Here is a 16,786-nt window from a genome sequence, read left to right as displayed (position 1 = left end):
AAATACAGATTCCCATTTTAGCGGAGAGCCGCTACTTCCAGAGATTTTTTTTTAATGTGTCCCAGTTCCGGCAGATGGTCCAAAGACGGGCATCATGGCAGCAGGCGCTGTCCAAAGTGATGCGGTCTGTTACAGTGAAGCCCAAAACACACCGAGTCAGTCGCCTTTATTGGTTTTCCGTTTTTGGCTCCTGACACAGCGGCATGACCGGATATGTTGTGGTAGTTTGAGACGTCCTGTACCTGTTCGACTGTAGCAAAGCTGATCGCGCTCTTGCCCTGGTTCTTGGCTTGCAGAGCAGACACTTGCCACTAAACTCCATTAGACATCTGGTTTAATATTTCCCCCCATTCTTCTCTCCTGGATGCTTCCAAATTCATTGAGGTTTTTCTGATCACTCCAATTTTCCACTGGCAGCTTGCAAGGCTATCCCAGTGTGGTTCCTCTTGGAGGCCTGTCAGAACTCTGGGCCCGCCCCCTCAGGGATTTTTGCTGCTCTTTTAGGGCTTTTTTTTCTCACCCATATCTCACCAAGAGCTCAGTAGGGCATTTCCTTCAAAAGGGCAAAGAAGGGAAAACATTTTGCACAACAAATTGGCAAATTGGCTTCAGAAATATATTCATGTATGGTATTTTACAGTATACATCACTCATCGTGTATTGACTAAGACTGTATGGGTTTGGAAAGGTTAAATAGTCCATATAAATGGATATATTGGTGCTTAAAAATCTGATTTCCAGTGTGTTCTTTGGTTCAGTGCACAAAGAAAAAACGGGGGTGCATTGCCTCGGCTCCATGGCCCGTGTAATTGGCTTTCATTATGGCCAGACAGAGTCTTGACAGTGCCAGACCCACCAGGGGGTAACAACCAGCATCACCATTTTTCCCCCTAAACAGCAGAACTCAATGGGCCCAGAAATGGGTTTGCATCTATGGCCCGGGGAACCACCCTTTCTCTGGAAACTGCCTTTATTCTGTTTTAACCATTACACTGATGCACTGTTTCTGTGCCTATGTGTTTTTACCAGTGAATGTAAGGGCGGAGGGCAGCGTGAGCATGTAATGTAATTTTATTATGTGACCAGTCAATGAGTGTTGCGTGTGTTCATTACATGTGGGCACCTACACTTGTCCTTGTGTGCGTGTGTGTGTGAGGTGGGGGCAGCAGGATGTTACCACAAACTGGACGGGCACAGCTTTGCTGCTAACCAAAGAAGCAAGCGGTTGTGAGTCAGGCAAACCTGTGGCCGTGATATTAGCTCCAGACTTCCAGGCCCAGGCGAGGAAATTAGCAGCGGTTTTGGGTGAAAATGTCTAACGAGAGTTCAGAAAATGCCCTGGGACAAGAATAAGAGGTGTTAAAAGTGCCTCTGAGGAGGAAATTAAACATTAGACATCTGCAAGCAGTAAAATTAGGTCAGTATATTTAGTTGTGTAAATGAAAGTGCTTTTTATATGTAATAAACTTGAGAGAGGGTTTTTGACCCTGAACAGAAGGAAGCAAGAAAAGAATCGTATATTACAACAAAGCGAAAAAAGAAAATACAAAAACTCAAAACAATATCATATTAAGTAGACAAAGGGACCATATTCTATTAATAAGTGTAACGATGTTGGTGGTTCATAAGTATTCATATTAATAAAGATTCAGGTTGAATCTAAATAATTTTCAGAAAAATACTACGATGTAGTGAACATGGTTAGAATTTTAAAAAGTTATCATATTTTCGGAGTATAAGCTATGTTTTTTTTGGATAGTTTGGCCGGTGGTGCAACTTTTACTCAGGTTTGACTGATATGTGATTTAAAAATAAAGAAATAGCAACAACCACTAGAGGGCACTATATTGTGTTTATTTGCTTCTGACAGCAGCGAAGAAGAAGCGCCGATTGGACTAGGGCTTGGCGAAATTGTTCCAGTGGAAGAAGACAGAGGATAAAGAATTCCACACATTTATTAGTTTAAAGTGATCCAAAGAGTTTAGCTGACTTGTTAGCATGTTCTTTCTGCTACTTTATCTGAACAATTGTTTATATGTTGCGTTAGTTTATACTAGACTCCTATGTTTTGTGAAGCTAAATAAGCGTCAAAGTGTTATGATAGTGAAGCATGGAGACATTAATTTTTGTTGAACAAGTTTCTCCCAAAAGTGCAACGTGTGTTTGATTTTTTTCTTCTTTAATATGCATTTTTTTTTTTTTTTGCTGCTGCAGAGAACAAAGAGCAACTCTTGAGTGACTTTATGGTCCAAAAAACACGATGTTTTTTATTCAAGTGCTTCTTTAGTTTGGATCTTCAAACTGTGAGTGATTTCTTTTTCTTTTATTTAACTCTGCCAATAAGTAATATTTCACATTTTAAATTAGATTTTGACTTTAAATAGTAAAGTTTTGCATTTTGATGCTTGATATCAATCTGCTTTGAACAAACCTGGTTCTCCTGCTCCCTGAGTGTGAAAGAGTGTGGTTCTTTTATGGCCTTGCCATAGACTGTTTTAAAAATGAAAAAATAAAAACTTTTTTGATGGCTCTGTGAGATCATAAAGCTAATTAGGACAGATTTTAGATTAACAAACCCCCTAAAATCTGTGGATTAACAACCACCTTGTTTTGGTTACTATTCTTGGTATAAACAATGGGAGACCGTTTGCCCAAACCTCTTGTAGGACAAATACTTTATTGATTCAGCAAACGCAGTACATAATCAACTGCTTTTCTTATCTTGTTTGTCAGATCTAAGCTCCTAACTTCCATTCCTACATCTGAAAACAACTTAGAATATGCAGTTCTTTAAGTGAGCACTAGGGGATGGTTGAAAAAAGGAGCCACTTATTGCCATTGATACACAATGAAAAACAAGTCCAACTTTACTTATGTTAAAAATGTAACGTATTTATATCTTGGCTACCAAAAGCCACATAGAAAATCAGGGTTCAATTCCCAGGGGCTGCACTGAGCTTCATCTAATTTGTTTCCTTGGCCAAGACCCTAAAGCTGCATTCACACCGAATGCTATCTATGTGGCAGAGGTGGCCAGTTTCAATGTTAAGTCAATGGTACAGACACAATCTGAGGCGGGCGTGACGTGAATGTCTGGAAGCAGCGCAATTTGAGCAACGCGGAGCAATTTTGGTGGTGCAGCCACAGTAAACATATCAGATTTTTGGCTAGGTCCCTTCGTCGCATCTACCAATCAGGGACTCAGCGTTGGAGACGAGGCGTTTTCAGTAAATCGATCAGAGGGTAGAATACACATCCAATGCGAGCGTTTTTGTCCTGAACTTCCCGCTGGGTCAACAAAATAGATAACAGACACCGCTCCATGTACCGGTCCGGCTAAAAACATTAGCTAGAGGCTCCTCCCACAAGCCACCGTGATGTCAAGCTCAAGAACACATTTTTGGACAGGCGGTGGGCAGAGAATTCGCCACGCTGTGAAAGAGAGGCAGCTGATGCGAATTTGTTGCGCGAATGCAACTTTAGCGCTACTGCCTAACTATGTAGTCACAAGGGAACCCATGTCTGGGTCTCCCTGTGCCTGTCCCCAGTCTAGGTAAAATAAAGGGGTTGAGTCAGAAAGGGCATCCGGCATAAAAATCTGTCCAACCACCTGTGTAAATGAGTGAAAGCTGACTCACTGGGGCAACCCCTGAGGGGATGCACAAACAAACAAACACATCTTGGTTTCCCTTTTTTTTTTTTTGCACATCAATTCTCATTTTACTTAGTAGTACCTAATGGTTGGCTTCATTTGTTTTGAGTTTTTTGGGGTAAATTTAGAGATTATCGATCCGTCCTGTAAATGCTTCAAAGCCTTCAAACAATTTCCACCTACTGCATAACCCCACCCCATTTAAATTTCTACCCCAACAGTTCAAGGACAGGTTGAATGTGTCTGTTATTTAAAACTCCATCCTGGCCTTCAGTGCTTCCTAATCTAATCCTAATCTAATTCCTACATCTCTTTGGTGCTTTATGAGTTTGTAAAGCTAAATGACTTTGCCTACACTTCTTTTTGGAATTGCTTGCATGTCAGTGTGTCACTCTCTAAAGCAGTTGTGAAATATCTCTACATAAGACTTTTTGCCCTTGAAATTGAATTGAATCTTGCTCTGATAGACTTTCTATGAAACCACTGAGGAAGAAGTTTCTGCTTGATGCTTTAGCTGCAACTAAAGGCAGGAGTTAAATGCCTGTCTGTCTGCAGACTCCAACTGCAGAAAGCAGAATGACAGTCTGCTACTGTAATCCGTAGTATTCCTTTAAAACCTTTAAAGAGCCACTCTGTTAAAAAGGTTGCTTTTAGTGTATTTCACATGTTCTTGTGGCATTATTCTGATGATGAAGGACATTTATTTAGGAAATTGATCTTAAAATAGCATTTCTTAGCAGTTAAAACAAAGGTGTATTTGTGATGTAAAAATCTGCTCCGAGCTACGTCCCAATGGTCCCACACAGAACTCAGAGGTGAAATTCTAAATAACTCCTGCAGAAACTATGTCCTAGAAAACAACACACGTTTTTATGTATTTATTTTGGCTACAAATCGCATAGTCATTACTGGGAACGCTTTTAAAAATGGATCTTTAAACGTAGGTGTTATTTCTATCTCTGATAGACATTACTATGAATATTTTGGCAACTTTCAACTTGACATTGTCAGTACCAATTTTTTTGCGGTATTTTCAGTCTTTCGGATTTTAGCAGAATTGATAGAGGAGGGTATATTCCTCTGAAGTTCTGTACCGTGCTGACAAAGTGGACATTCTACAGCGGATTTAACTTGCTAATAAAAGATAATTGGAGCTTATGTGCCCTGTGTGTGAGCACAGATTTTATTTATGGTGGAATCAGTTGCCAGTTTTTAACCATGCGTTTTGATATATGTGGCTCTTCACACTCCAAGAAGACCTTATGGGTTTTGAGAATAGGCTCATGTTTTTTTGACAAATTGATGTGTGGAGCTTTTAAGTTGTTCCTTTGAAAACCATTAAACAAATGATAAATTATTCTGGACTTTTTGGCTCGGTGGAGTGAAGAGGGAAAAAAATGTTTTACCTAGAGAGAATCAAATAATTGCAACTGAGCACATTACCCAACACACATCAAAAGACTGAAAACATTCCTCTCTTAAAGGCCCCTCGAAACACTCTGTGTGGTTAACCTTGCTTGTGATGCTCTTCCCCTTCCATATTATTGCCACTTGAAGGGAGAACAGGGTTGCAATAACCAACAAAAAAAAAATAGAAAGTCCAAAAAGGAGCATGGCCTGTTGTTATGAAAGTTAACAAAGGACAAAGTCTTGAGGCTCTGTTTTAAACCAAAACACTTTTGAAGAAAAAAATATAAGTAATAAACAAAAACGTTAAAAAGCCTGTCTACAAAATGTTGAAAACATGAATTCATTTTTGCAAGTTTTCCTTGATTTTTTGCTAATTTGTGTCACAAATGGCAATTTATTAGTTATGTGTTTGAATTACATTTCACTATTCAACTGACTGGCGAACCGTCCAGGGTGTACGACACTTTTCTCAAACGTAGTTGGGATGGGCTCCAGCATCCCCAAGACCTCAAAGGGATTAAGCAAGTTTGGAAAATGGATAAACTTTAGTATTTTAGCTAAATATAAAAAATGTTTTAACTGATTAACATATTTTTTGATAGTTTATTTAAATGAAAGAAAAATCTCAGAGGTATAAGACATTCTTGCGTCTACTTTTGCTTCTTCATTGAAATGATAATTCAGTTTACAATAAGGTCATGCCATTTGAAAAGTGCAATTTCATGCAAGTGAGTGCAATTTAATTTAATGCCTTTTAGATCTTCAGTTTTGGTAAAGAAAATGGCATTTTAACCCTCAATATTTTGACATCTGGACACCTATGGATGCAAATTTGCATTACTTAAGCTCCAAACCTACCTTAATTATTATCAGCTTTAAAGCAAAAGCATTTTTTTCATAGCAGGAAAAAAGTTCAGGCGTCAAGGGGTTACATGGCAACCGTAACAAAAGTAAAGCCGATTGCATTTTAGCAGAAACCACACGCACCAGCAAGAGCTGAAGGATGTCTCATGGTTCTAGTGCAGGGAGAGGGTGAAGCTGGTCATCTGCAATTTGAACATTGAGGTAGTTTAAAAAAAAGTAAAAACTACGGGTCTGATATTTTCTGTTGCCTCACTGCAGGCACTTAATAATTTTGTTTTTTTTTAGCCCAAAGCTAGAGTTAACCAATCAAAGGAGGGTCCTAACACATACAACTGGAACCCATCTTCATTAGAACACTAATGATTGAAATGCTAATAAAGATTAATAATAGAAAAAAAATAAGCATGAAAAATAAAAATGCATTAAACGGATTACTGATTAGTAGTCACATTTAAATGATAACACTAATCGACAATTTGACTATCACAAATATTTGAGTTAACTATCAATAAAGTTGATTCTTTGTGCTTATGTCCCTAAATTGAATTGAAAACTGCAAAATGCCTTTTCCCAAGCCGCACATCCACAGTGTGTCTTGATCATTGATTGAAAAAAAAAAGTGTTGCCATTGGAATTATGAGTCAAAAGACGGTCCTTTTGTGTTGCTGTCCATTATCTAGACCAGTTCAAACATGTTCAGGGTTGCAGAGGGGCTGCAGTCTATTCCAGCTGTCATCAGGTGTGATGAAAGGAGCACCCTGGAAAATTTGCAGCCCATCACAAGGCCACACACAGACACACATCTGCTTCCTCCAACAATCACATCTATGGTGAATTCATAGAAGCTCATACCATAGTAATAAAGCATTTTTTTGGCAGGTAAATGTCTTATTTTTGGCCTTATTCTAATCTATTTTCTAGAGATATATCATTAAGCTGAAGTGTTTGAGACAGCCTTTTTATTGTTTATAGATTTTGTTCCTGTACTGTGTTGCCTCATTTTAGTTTTATTGTTTTTATAAAACAAAAATATTCTGAATTTCTCAATTTAAAATAATCACTTTTAAGTTTTCCACAGTCAGTTCCACAAAAAAAGTAGAAAAAGTCAGTATGTCTTGCAGGAATCAACTGAAAAACTCTGCTGTCATGTCACTAACACTCCCTGTGGCCTCTAGTTCATGCCCCCACACACTGCTTCCTGTTTTGCCGGTGAGTGACATGAGTGACGCACAGACCTGCAGACCCCAGCTGTGTGCAGTGTGGGCAGCAGCTCAAGGTGCTCCTGCAGAAGAATTCAGCACTTTGGACAGCACCTATATCAGCTCTCCACACTTTGGAATTCAAGTCCTGCACTCTTGCAGGCTGGGCACAAGGACTTTGTGGTCGGCAATGTGACCACGTTTCCTACCAAGGTGCACGAAAAGAAGCTGTTTAGGATCAGGGTGGAAAAGTGTTGGCTTCTCAAGCAGATTTGGAAAATTCCCTGCATTTTATTTTCAGCTGGGTTGTGGTACAGAAACATTTTGCTCAGTACCTAAAGCTATTTTACTGCTAAACGTGCATTGAAAAAAAACAATCATTTTTCTTTTACAGGCAGTCGGGAAGCAGCATTTACCTACGCCATCACTGCAGCAGGGGTGGCCCACGCCATCACAGCTGCCTGCAGTCAGGGCAACCTGAGCCAGTGTGGCTGCGACCGCGAGAAGCAGGGCTACTACAATCAGGAAGAAGGCTGGAAGTGGGGGGGCTGCTCAGCTGACATCAAGTATGGCATTGAGTTCTCCCGCCGCTTTGTGGATGCCCGGGAGATTAAAAAGACCCCTCGCCGGCTGATGAACCTGCATAACAATGAGGCTGGCAGAAAGGTACAGAGTTCCTTACACTTTGTGCCATGTACACACATATTTGCTGCTCCACTTTTGGAGTAACGAGGGGAAGCGTAACACTTTAAGGTGGTTGCGTTGACTGTTACATGCCAAGGGCTGGACATTCAGGCTTATTGATCTGAACGGTGCTGCATCAGTGTTGTCGCAGGTCCCAATAGATTTTCTGGCTAAAGGGTTTTAAAGACCCACTCCAATGAAAATTGTATTTTTTGTGTTTTCAACATGTTCTTGTAGCATTTTTGCATGATGGAAGTGTGTTTCGGAGAATTTAGTCAAATCCAGATGGATCAGGAGCAAATGAAAACCTCCCATTTGAAAAAACTACTAGTTGTGACGCAGCAACTGAAATGGGGGGGCCAAAGCCTCCCTGCTCCACTCCATTCTGATAACTTGCTGACAAATAGATCCAGATCTTTGTTTTGATGCATCAACGGACTGGAAATAGAACTCCTGCAAAGCTTGCAGTGCAGAGAGAAAAACGTCAGATGTAGACTTGATGGAGGGGATGTAAACATTCGAATTGATGATGAACGTTCTATTTTTTATCTCAGCACAACGGAGACGCACAGCTGATGGATGGATGGATGGATGATCATGCTTTAGATGTTTTTCCATTTTTCCGGTTCCAGGTCACTTCATTTTTGTTATTGGATAATTTTGACACTTATGGATTTGCTAAATGATCTGCACTTGGACTGGTGAAATATAAACATCTCTAAACAAAAGTTAAGAACCGAATTATAGTAACTATGTAAAACAAAGTTGCAACATAATAGGGATGGGATTATGAGTTTGCTTATTCCCAATTCCCTAATTGCTTGAAATAAAACAAATTAGCCAATTTCAAAGTGATCTTTGTCAATATTTGTAATTGATTAGACCCTGATGGTTTACTGACAGACGTCAGCAGTGCTGTATGTGAGCCACTCTCTCTCAGTTCTTTGTATAATGATGTTTGCTTCTGCAAGTGTCAAAGACTTTAAAGAGGTTTATTCATTCACTGGTCATGCAAAAACTGTAAAAGATGGAGATGCATATTCATATTCCCAAATCAAAAATTAATCAGTGAAAACAGCAGCAGGGATAATGTGCGAAAGTGGAAAAGTGGAGTTTTGCTGAAGGTTGCCAAAGAGGAAGAACGGTCGTTCCTTCTTTCCAGTTACTTTCGTGGATTTATGAAGTGTGAAGACAGGAACAGGATATTTTTGCAGTTGTCTGCACAATACCAAAACATGTCACTGCCATTTGACTGCATCTATTCAGGGCGTGAAAGCAGGCTGACAATGCTGGTGTTGACACAGCAGACTGATGGGGTCTGTGCTGTGTGCCAGGCAACTGGCATGCCGGACTGTCAACGTTGGCACTGTTGCTGTACTCACCAAAATCGCTGGAAACGGAAAACAGCTGGAAAATCTTGTAATTTTCTTTACATATATTTTGAGTCTATACTGATCCACAGTTGTGCTTTACAGCAGCATATCTTCATCTTTTGATGCTCCATGGATGCTTCAAGCTGGATGAAAAATCCACACTTGCCAGCATTTCTGGAAATCTGAGACTAACTTTGTAACAATCTTGTTCTGCAGAACCTTTTCTTGCGTAAGTGTGTCTGCTGTGCTCTTTAAAAGAAATATCTTGGAGGCTGAAGAAGTGTCTTTTGATCTGTAAAAAGGTGGCTGAGTTGTTTCAGACATTCTTACCAGGAAGCTGACTTTAAAAAAAAATTAAGGACCCATTTAAATAAAAACGGTGTTTTAACACGCTGTTGTGGCGTTTTTCCCATGATGGACGACAAATCTAAAAAAAGTTACGATTAAAACTGCATTTTTCTAGTATTACTTCAAATTGTAATGAATCTGGAGCAGAAGAAAAATTGCTGTTTGAAAAAGCTTGTAGTAGTTACGTACAAACTACAATTGGCAGGCTGCAAGCTCACTGCTTCTTTCCATTCGGATGCATCCACTTGCAGTCAAATAGATCCATGTATGTTGTCGCTTTCCTCATCAGAGTTGGTATCTGGTTCAAAACTGTACGGCTGATTAGCTCTGATACTGCTCGCCATATTTGTTACACCGGTTATGTGTTGGAGTTATGAGGGGCTGTGATCCTATAAAGCGATCATGGGAAGTGAAGACAGGCTTACTCCGCTGCTTCTTGAATCAGAGAGTGTTCTGAACTGGCCACAAGTCTAAGTAAAAACCTGATGTCTGTGTAGGTGTTTCACAGAAGTGTCATTTAGTGCACAAATGTTGTAATGTATTTCTACATTTACTTTATCCCAAACATAGCACAACTTTATGGTCATGTGTAACTGTGAACAAAATTTTCCCTAAAGGTGCAAACCTGTTTATAGCCAAGGTTTTTGTGTGTTTACTAAATATTCCCCACCTGTCTGTTTTTCTGTGCTTGAAAGACAGAGCCCTCAAACTCTGTGCTGGCTGTATTGATTAAGCTTACAATTCAAAGTATCAGACTCCATTGGAACAGACTTGACACTTAGATAGATGAGCTTTTTGCGCCAGTGTTAAACTCTTGCTAATGCATGGTTATATATGATTACAATGAGATAGCCCTAAAACAGTATAATATGGTCTCTCCAATGGTTGGTGATGTTTTTAAAAAAAGACTACAGATGGAAACCAGGTCACGTTGGACCAATCAGTGAAGGATTGGAGGCTTTGATGAACCCAGTTTAAGTAAATGTTTCCATGGATCTGTCAGGCTCTTTATACCAGGCATTCCTAGTGGTTTTTGCACTGTGCATTTTTGGAAATCCTCACTCTGAATCAACATCCGCGGCAAAACAGACAGCTGACCCCAGCTTTTATGAAGTCAGGGAACTCATGTTTTTTCAATCAAGTGTCCTTAAAATGGGAAACTGTGACCACATGGGTGCACAGACATGACCGACAGAGATACTGAACATCACTTGTGTACGTTTCTAAGTGTCGGATAGAAATGAGGACTTGTGGCTCTGGAAAGGCCTGCTGCCAGGAAAAAGCTACACAACCAACCAACATCTCATACAGCAAGGGCATATGCTTCACTCAGGCAAGTCCGGCAAGCTTTTTAATAAGCTTAAAGGACTTGTGTCAGAACTGTTAGGGACCTGACCCACTTGAGGTTGAGACCCTGCCTTCTTGTTCTCCTTTCAGACATTTAAACATTTTTGACAGAATGTTATGTCAATTTTCCCTTAATTTCTTGAACCCCAACATTTATGATGGACTTTAATTTTAGATCTGCTATAATTTTACTGCTTTGTGTCTTACATAGCTAATGACCTCGATGAAACATGACACAGACGTGGTACAGACCAAAAGTTTGGACACACCTTTCCATTTATTTGAATGAGAAGGTGACTTTTGGTCTGTACTGTACATCTCCCAGAAAGCTGCCGAATTTTGTACACTCCTGATCAAAATCTAAAGACCGGTTAAGAAAATGCAAGAATTTGCATTTATCACAGCTGGACCTTAACAAAGCTCTAAATTGAATTTCAAAATGCAAAAAAAAAAAAGAAAAAGAAAAAAGAAAAGAAAGTGGAGCAAGAGAACAAGTATTTTTAACTCTCAATTTTTTTGAAAATAACAATTGAGATGAAAAGGACTGTTCATCAGCTGATTAAAACTTTAGAACCACAGCCTTTAAAACCATGAATTTGCATTCAGTGGAACTTTCTAAAAAGAACTCGTTCTGTCAAGTTCTATTGATGTCCGAAAAGCTCACTTTCTTTGAGCGTTGTATATTGTTTAGCTGCATAAGGAAAGCCTCTCACAACATGCTATTGCTGCAGAGATTGGAAGCAGTAAAATGGTAGTTTTGATTTTTTTAAAGATCCTGAAGGTTACTGAACAAAAAAGTCAAATGGCAGACCCCTCCCCCCACCCAAAAAAAAAAAAAAAGTCACAGGAAATCAGCTAAGACCATCACTGTTGCTGACTGTTGTGCATTAATGATCAGAAAGGATTAGAGAAGGGCTTCAAGAACAAAGAGCGTCTTCAAAGAATATGTCTCTATCAATGCCACAATGTTGGACTTTACAAGCGAACAGCAAACAGACATTAGAAAGTGGAAGAAAGTTCTCTTCTGATGAGAAAAAATGTAGCCTTGACAGTCCTGATGGTTTCAAACATTACTAGCATGACAAAGAGATCCTACCTGAAATGTTTTCTACTTGGCACAGTGGAGGAGGAGCCATCAGGATCTGGGCTGCTTATTCCTTTAACCCTTGTGCTATCCTTGGCACTTTAACATTGGGATCTGGGTCATCTAGACCCACTAGACAGTGCTCTGAACCTTTTTTCTTCAATGATTGTGATCTTCAATGGTGTCCATGGATTACATGGGTGGGGTCATAGGATAGCACGAGAGTTAATAGAACAAAGGAACTTCAGGTTTTGAGAGGGCGTCAAACCGCACCTGGGTATGTGGAGGTTTTGCAGGGGGTATCCTTTTTGACTGAGGGCCGTCGTCTGTGGGGATGACTGGGGTTTTCAAAAGGACAATGCCCCCGCCTGACAAAGGACTTTTTTTCATCAGAATAGCATCCCTGTATTGGACCATCCTGCATGTTCTCCTTATTTAATTCCAAATGAGAAACATTTGGAGATGGGTGCCCTTCATGGAGCCATCTTCACCATTTGGCACAACCTTCTCAAAAGCATTTTAGAAACCCTCGCTTAAAGCATGCCAAGATGAGTTTTTGAGGTGATCAACAGAACGGTGGAGCTACTTGTCTTTTGCTTGAACACGTTCATTTTCAATTTTGACGATGCAACAAGGTTTTTATGTGTGCCATGGTCCTACATTTTTGATCAGCTGATGAAAAGCCCATTACAGTTTGTCTGATCAAAACCTTTGCCCTGTTTTTATTTTTAAATTTTGAAGTTGTACTTCAGATTTTCAAAACTAGCCATGCAAAATGCAAATTCATGCAATTTCTTAACTGGTTTTAAGATTTTGATCAGGAATGTAAATATTTATTTTAATGTATTTGGGAATGTTTTATAATGTGCCCTTTTTATTATTTACATTGCTTAAGGTTTTACTGAAGCTTTGTCCATTTATGAAAGATGCACATTAAAAAGCTCATGCAGCACATTAACTGACATAATAATCCAAGTTGACTCAATCCAAGATGACTTATGGCAGCATGAGAGTTGTGTTTATTTTTCTCTCCCTGTGATGTGGTTTTGGGAAAATGGAGAAAATTACAGGATAAGGTATTACCAGTAAATATAATTTCCCCTCCTTCAGAACGAGCTGCAACATGCCGGCCTGAAAAATTCAGATCTGTTTATTTCACAGAGCCACGCTGTCTTGATCAGCACCTGCGGCAACATTCAACCCCAAAATCAAAAAATGAAATAAAGCATTAGTGGTAATACACATTTTCGCAATTAGAACACAGCTTTTTTGATTTTATATACTGGCTTTCTCTTAAAAAAGTTGAAGTACTCTTATTGCCTCATCATCAATGCAAATTGTCAAAGATAATGGTTTTGATTTTGATTTTAAATGTGTTTTTCCAGTTTGATTTGTTATGTTTTGTTCATATCTGACTCAAAATTTATTTGGCTCCTGATTCCAGCCAAATTAGGTACATGTGTGTTTTTTTGTCCTCTGCAGGTTTTAGAAGAAAGGATGAAACTGGAATGCAAATGTCACGGTGTTTCCGGCTCCTGCACCACTAAGACATGCTGGACTACACTTCCAAAGTTCCGGGAGATTGGCTACATACTCAAGGAAAAGTACAACGAAGCTGTTCACGTGGAGGTGGTCCGGGCTAGCCGGCTGCGCCAGCCCACCCACCTCAAGGTAAAGCAGACTCAGGGTTATCGGAAGCCCATGGAAACAGACCTTGTTTACATTGAGAGGTCACCCAACTACTGCGAGGAGGATGCAGCCACGGGGAGCGTGGGCACCCAGGGACGCCTGTGCAACCGCACCTCACCACATACAGACGGCTGTGACCTCATGTGCTGTGGTCGGGGCTACAACACGCACCAGTACACCAAAGTGTGGCAGTGCAACTGTAAGTTCCAGTGGTGCTGCTTCGTCAAATGCAACACTTGCAGTGAGAGGACGGAGGTGTTTACCTGCAAATAAGGACTTGAGGAACTCCCGCATGGAATGAGGAAGACCCGACAGAGTGAGATATCCGTGTGGAGGAAACTAAACGAATGGATTTTACACTCGTCATGGCATCGATTTGCACAGCAGAATTATTGACTTTTGAAAAATAATATACGTAGGTAATAGCCCAGAACTTTACTGTCACATAGAGATTATGCTCATGTACTGATTGGGACTACCTAAGACGAATGAGGTCCTCTGTGGACAACTGTGCATTGCATTGTGGGATTTCTGCTTGCTCAGCTCATCGCTGACTTGCATGGAGCTCAGAGGAGCACAGGAGATTGACAGCAGCTGTTGTGAGGTAACCAACAGAGATGTGTCAACTATGATTACAAAGAGAAAAAAATGTATGAAATTAACCATATTTTCACTAAAGGGGGGGATGACATGGACTCTAAATCCACTTTGTTAGAGGTCTGTAGAAACTGGGAACCCTTTGTAAGTACAGCGCATGGTGTCGCGCCAAATTATGAGTGGAGAACTCTGTGCAGCCCTCTGCTGCCAACTGGAAAATGGTGGAGTTTGTTAGTTTTCCAGTAACACTGGAACTGTCTGTTCTGAACACTGAAAATAAATTGTCTATTTATGTTATAGTATCTTAAACAAAGCACTAACGGGTAGAGATGTCTTTTTTTGTACTAAATGTAAAGAAAAATATTTTTTTGAAATTCTGACTGAAGCTTTGTGTCTATTCGAAAGTGACCCTACATTCCTTAAAACACTTTTTATTTTTCTATTTAAAAGAAAATGACAAAAGGTTTCATTGCCACTGATATGTTTACAACAAAAGATATTATAATTGTGTAATACACATTTAAACACTTTAGTTGATTTTAGCGGTCTGTGTTTCTTTTTTTAGAGCAGCTTTTTCCGTTAGGATGGCTCTAGAACAAATGATCTATATATATATTTTATTATATAATATATCATATTAGTTATTGTGCAGAAAATTTACATTCAATTGGAAAAGTCCTTTCTGTAGTTTCTCTAGTATAACTTCGGGACTTACTAAACTTACAATTGATAAAGTTTATTTAATTGATTGCTGCAAGATCTTGTAAGGGATGGAAAAATAAAAAATTGCATTTAGAGTTAGCCTTTTTAGCCTAAATAAGGTCTGATCATTTACATTTTAAAAATTGTAATAGTTTAAACTACAGTACAAATTATTAGGATTACAATAAAAAATAAAATAAATTAATACATTTATGAGAATAAAGTTGTAAAATTATGTAAATAAAGTTGTAATTTTACAAGAATGAAGTAAATTTCTGAGAAAAAAGTCGCAATTCTACAAGGCAAAAGTCCTAAATTTATGAGAAAAAGGTCAATTTTCTGAGAATTGAGTAATCAATTTGAGAAAAAAAGTTGTAATTTTATGAGAATATAGTCCTAAATTTACGAGAAATTTGTTTATAATTTTACAAGAAATATTCCCTTAAAATGATTTTAAAAAAAGTTCATAGTTTTACCAGGAAAAAGCTGTGGTCTTTTGAAAATGTTGGTTGTGTAAACCTTCATTCACATTAGGTGCTGACTAAATCCATCAATGCATCCATTTATGGTGATGCCACAAGGCTTTGGTAGATCATAGGCATCTGTGTGCTATAATGCATTTGGACCTCAGCAACTATACTGTTGACAGACGTACACAGCTCACCTGCTGGAAATCCACTGCTTGTGGGTCAAGATAAATTTTTCTGCAGAGGCCCCAATGGAAATTATAACTTTATAATTGTACAAATATTACAACTTTATTCTCATAATCTTGCAACTTTATTTTCCTAAATTTATTTATTTTATGGTGGTCCTGATGGATTGTAGCAGAGCATTGCTTCTGACAACAAAAAGATAAAGTCTCCATCTTTGTTTCCTTAGCAGCTATCAGGTGAAGGTGTTGTATGGGGCTCCACATCCATCTCTTTCTCATCTTGTTTTCAGTCTCTTTAAAAAAATCTGTGCATGCGTTTGAATATTTTAAAACTGTCAAAAACCTTTGCAAATTTTTGGACTGTGGGAGACAATAAATGTTAAATAAAGAGATCCCATTTGATATTTGCACAGGGAACCACTGTGATGCTCAATTCGACGCTGTCATAAAAGTTTCTGCTAGAAATCTAACAGCTTCTGGTAAATTATTGAGCTATGGACCATTTTTAAATTTGCACAGCTATTTTTCTGCTAATTTTAGAAGTTAACTAGTAAAATATTTCTGAAACTTGATGGAAGGAAAAAACAAAAGTGTTAATAACCGGAATCTAGTGAGAGAACAAATACAAAGAAAGTCACTTTGCACAAAATTTGAAACAAATCAGTTATTTTAAGATTATAAATTCTTGTTTTTACAACCTGTAAAGAGATCTACCATGAGTAAAACTATGTGCTCATTCTTGAACTTTTACAGGGTTTATAGGGGGTTTCCAACATCTTTCCCTAGATGTGATAAAAAAAAAAAATTGAAAAGGAAAAAGGTGTGGTTTTCAGTCACAGCTCCAACACCGTTGACTGTATACGAGAACTGGATTGAGAGACCCCTCCCCCTTTTTTTTTTCTAAACAGGAGGTACCTTGGTGGTTCCACGAAGCCAAAATCCCAAAGATTTCCATAGACTTCTATTGAGAAATGAACAGCTTACTCTGTTAGATTGTTATTATTATTTGTCAGAATAACAATTCTTGTTCTGCTACCTTTATTTAACATGTTCTTGCTAATTCTATTTTTTCGTTCAGGATATTTTTTCTTTATTGCAAGTTGTTCAAATTATAAACTGACCAATCAGATGCCTAAATAAAAAGTTTGTGTTCCCACGTCCAATATTCCACACGTTTGACAT

The 16,786-nt window shown here is 38.8% G+C and overlaps 1 protein-coding gene across 2 annotated transcripts in view; it reads left to right on the top strand.

Moving 5' to 3' along the window:
* The window catches only part of LOC101155025 (protein Wnt-7b), a 34,317-nt gene extending 18,303 nt beyond the window's left edge, over positions 1 to 16,014 (top strand). For both annotated transcript variants that reach the window (XM_004069498.4, XM_004069499.4), the window contains exons 3-4: positions 7,520 to 7,791; positions 13,444 to 16,014. In XM_004069498.4, the coding sequence (XP_004069546.1) occupies positions 7,520 to 7,791; positions 13,444 to 13,923 (752 nt within the window). In that variant the 3' untranslated portion in view covers positions 13,924 to 16,014. The remainder of the gene's footprint in view (positions 1 to 7,519; positions 7,792 to 13,443) is intronic.
* The last annotated feature ends 772 nt before the right edge of the window (positions 16,015 to 16,786 follow it).

This window comes from Oryzias latipes, chromosome 6, assembly GCF_002234675.1.
Source record: "Oryzias latipes chromosome 6, ASM223467v1".
Taxonomy (NCBI): Eukaryota; Metazoa; Chordata; class Actinopteri; order Beloniformes; family Adrianichthyidae; genus Oryzias; species Oryzias latipes.
Note: the sequence above shows the minus strand (reverse complement) of the source record. Positions and strands in the feature narration are given on the sequence as shown.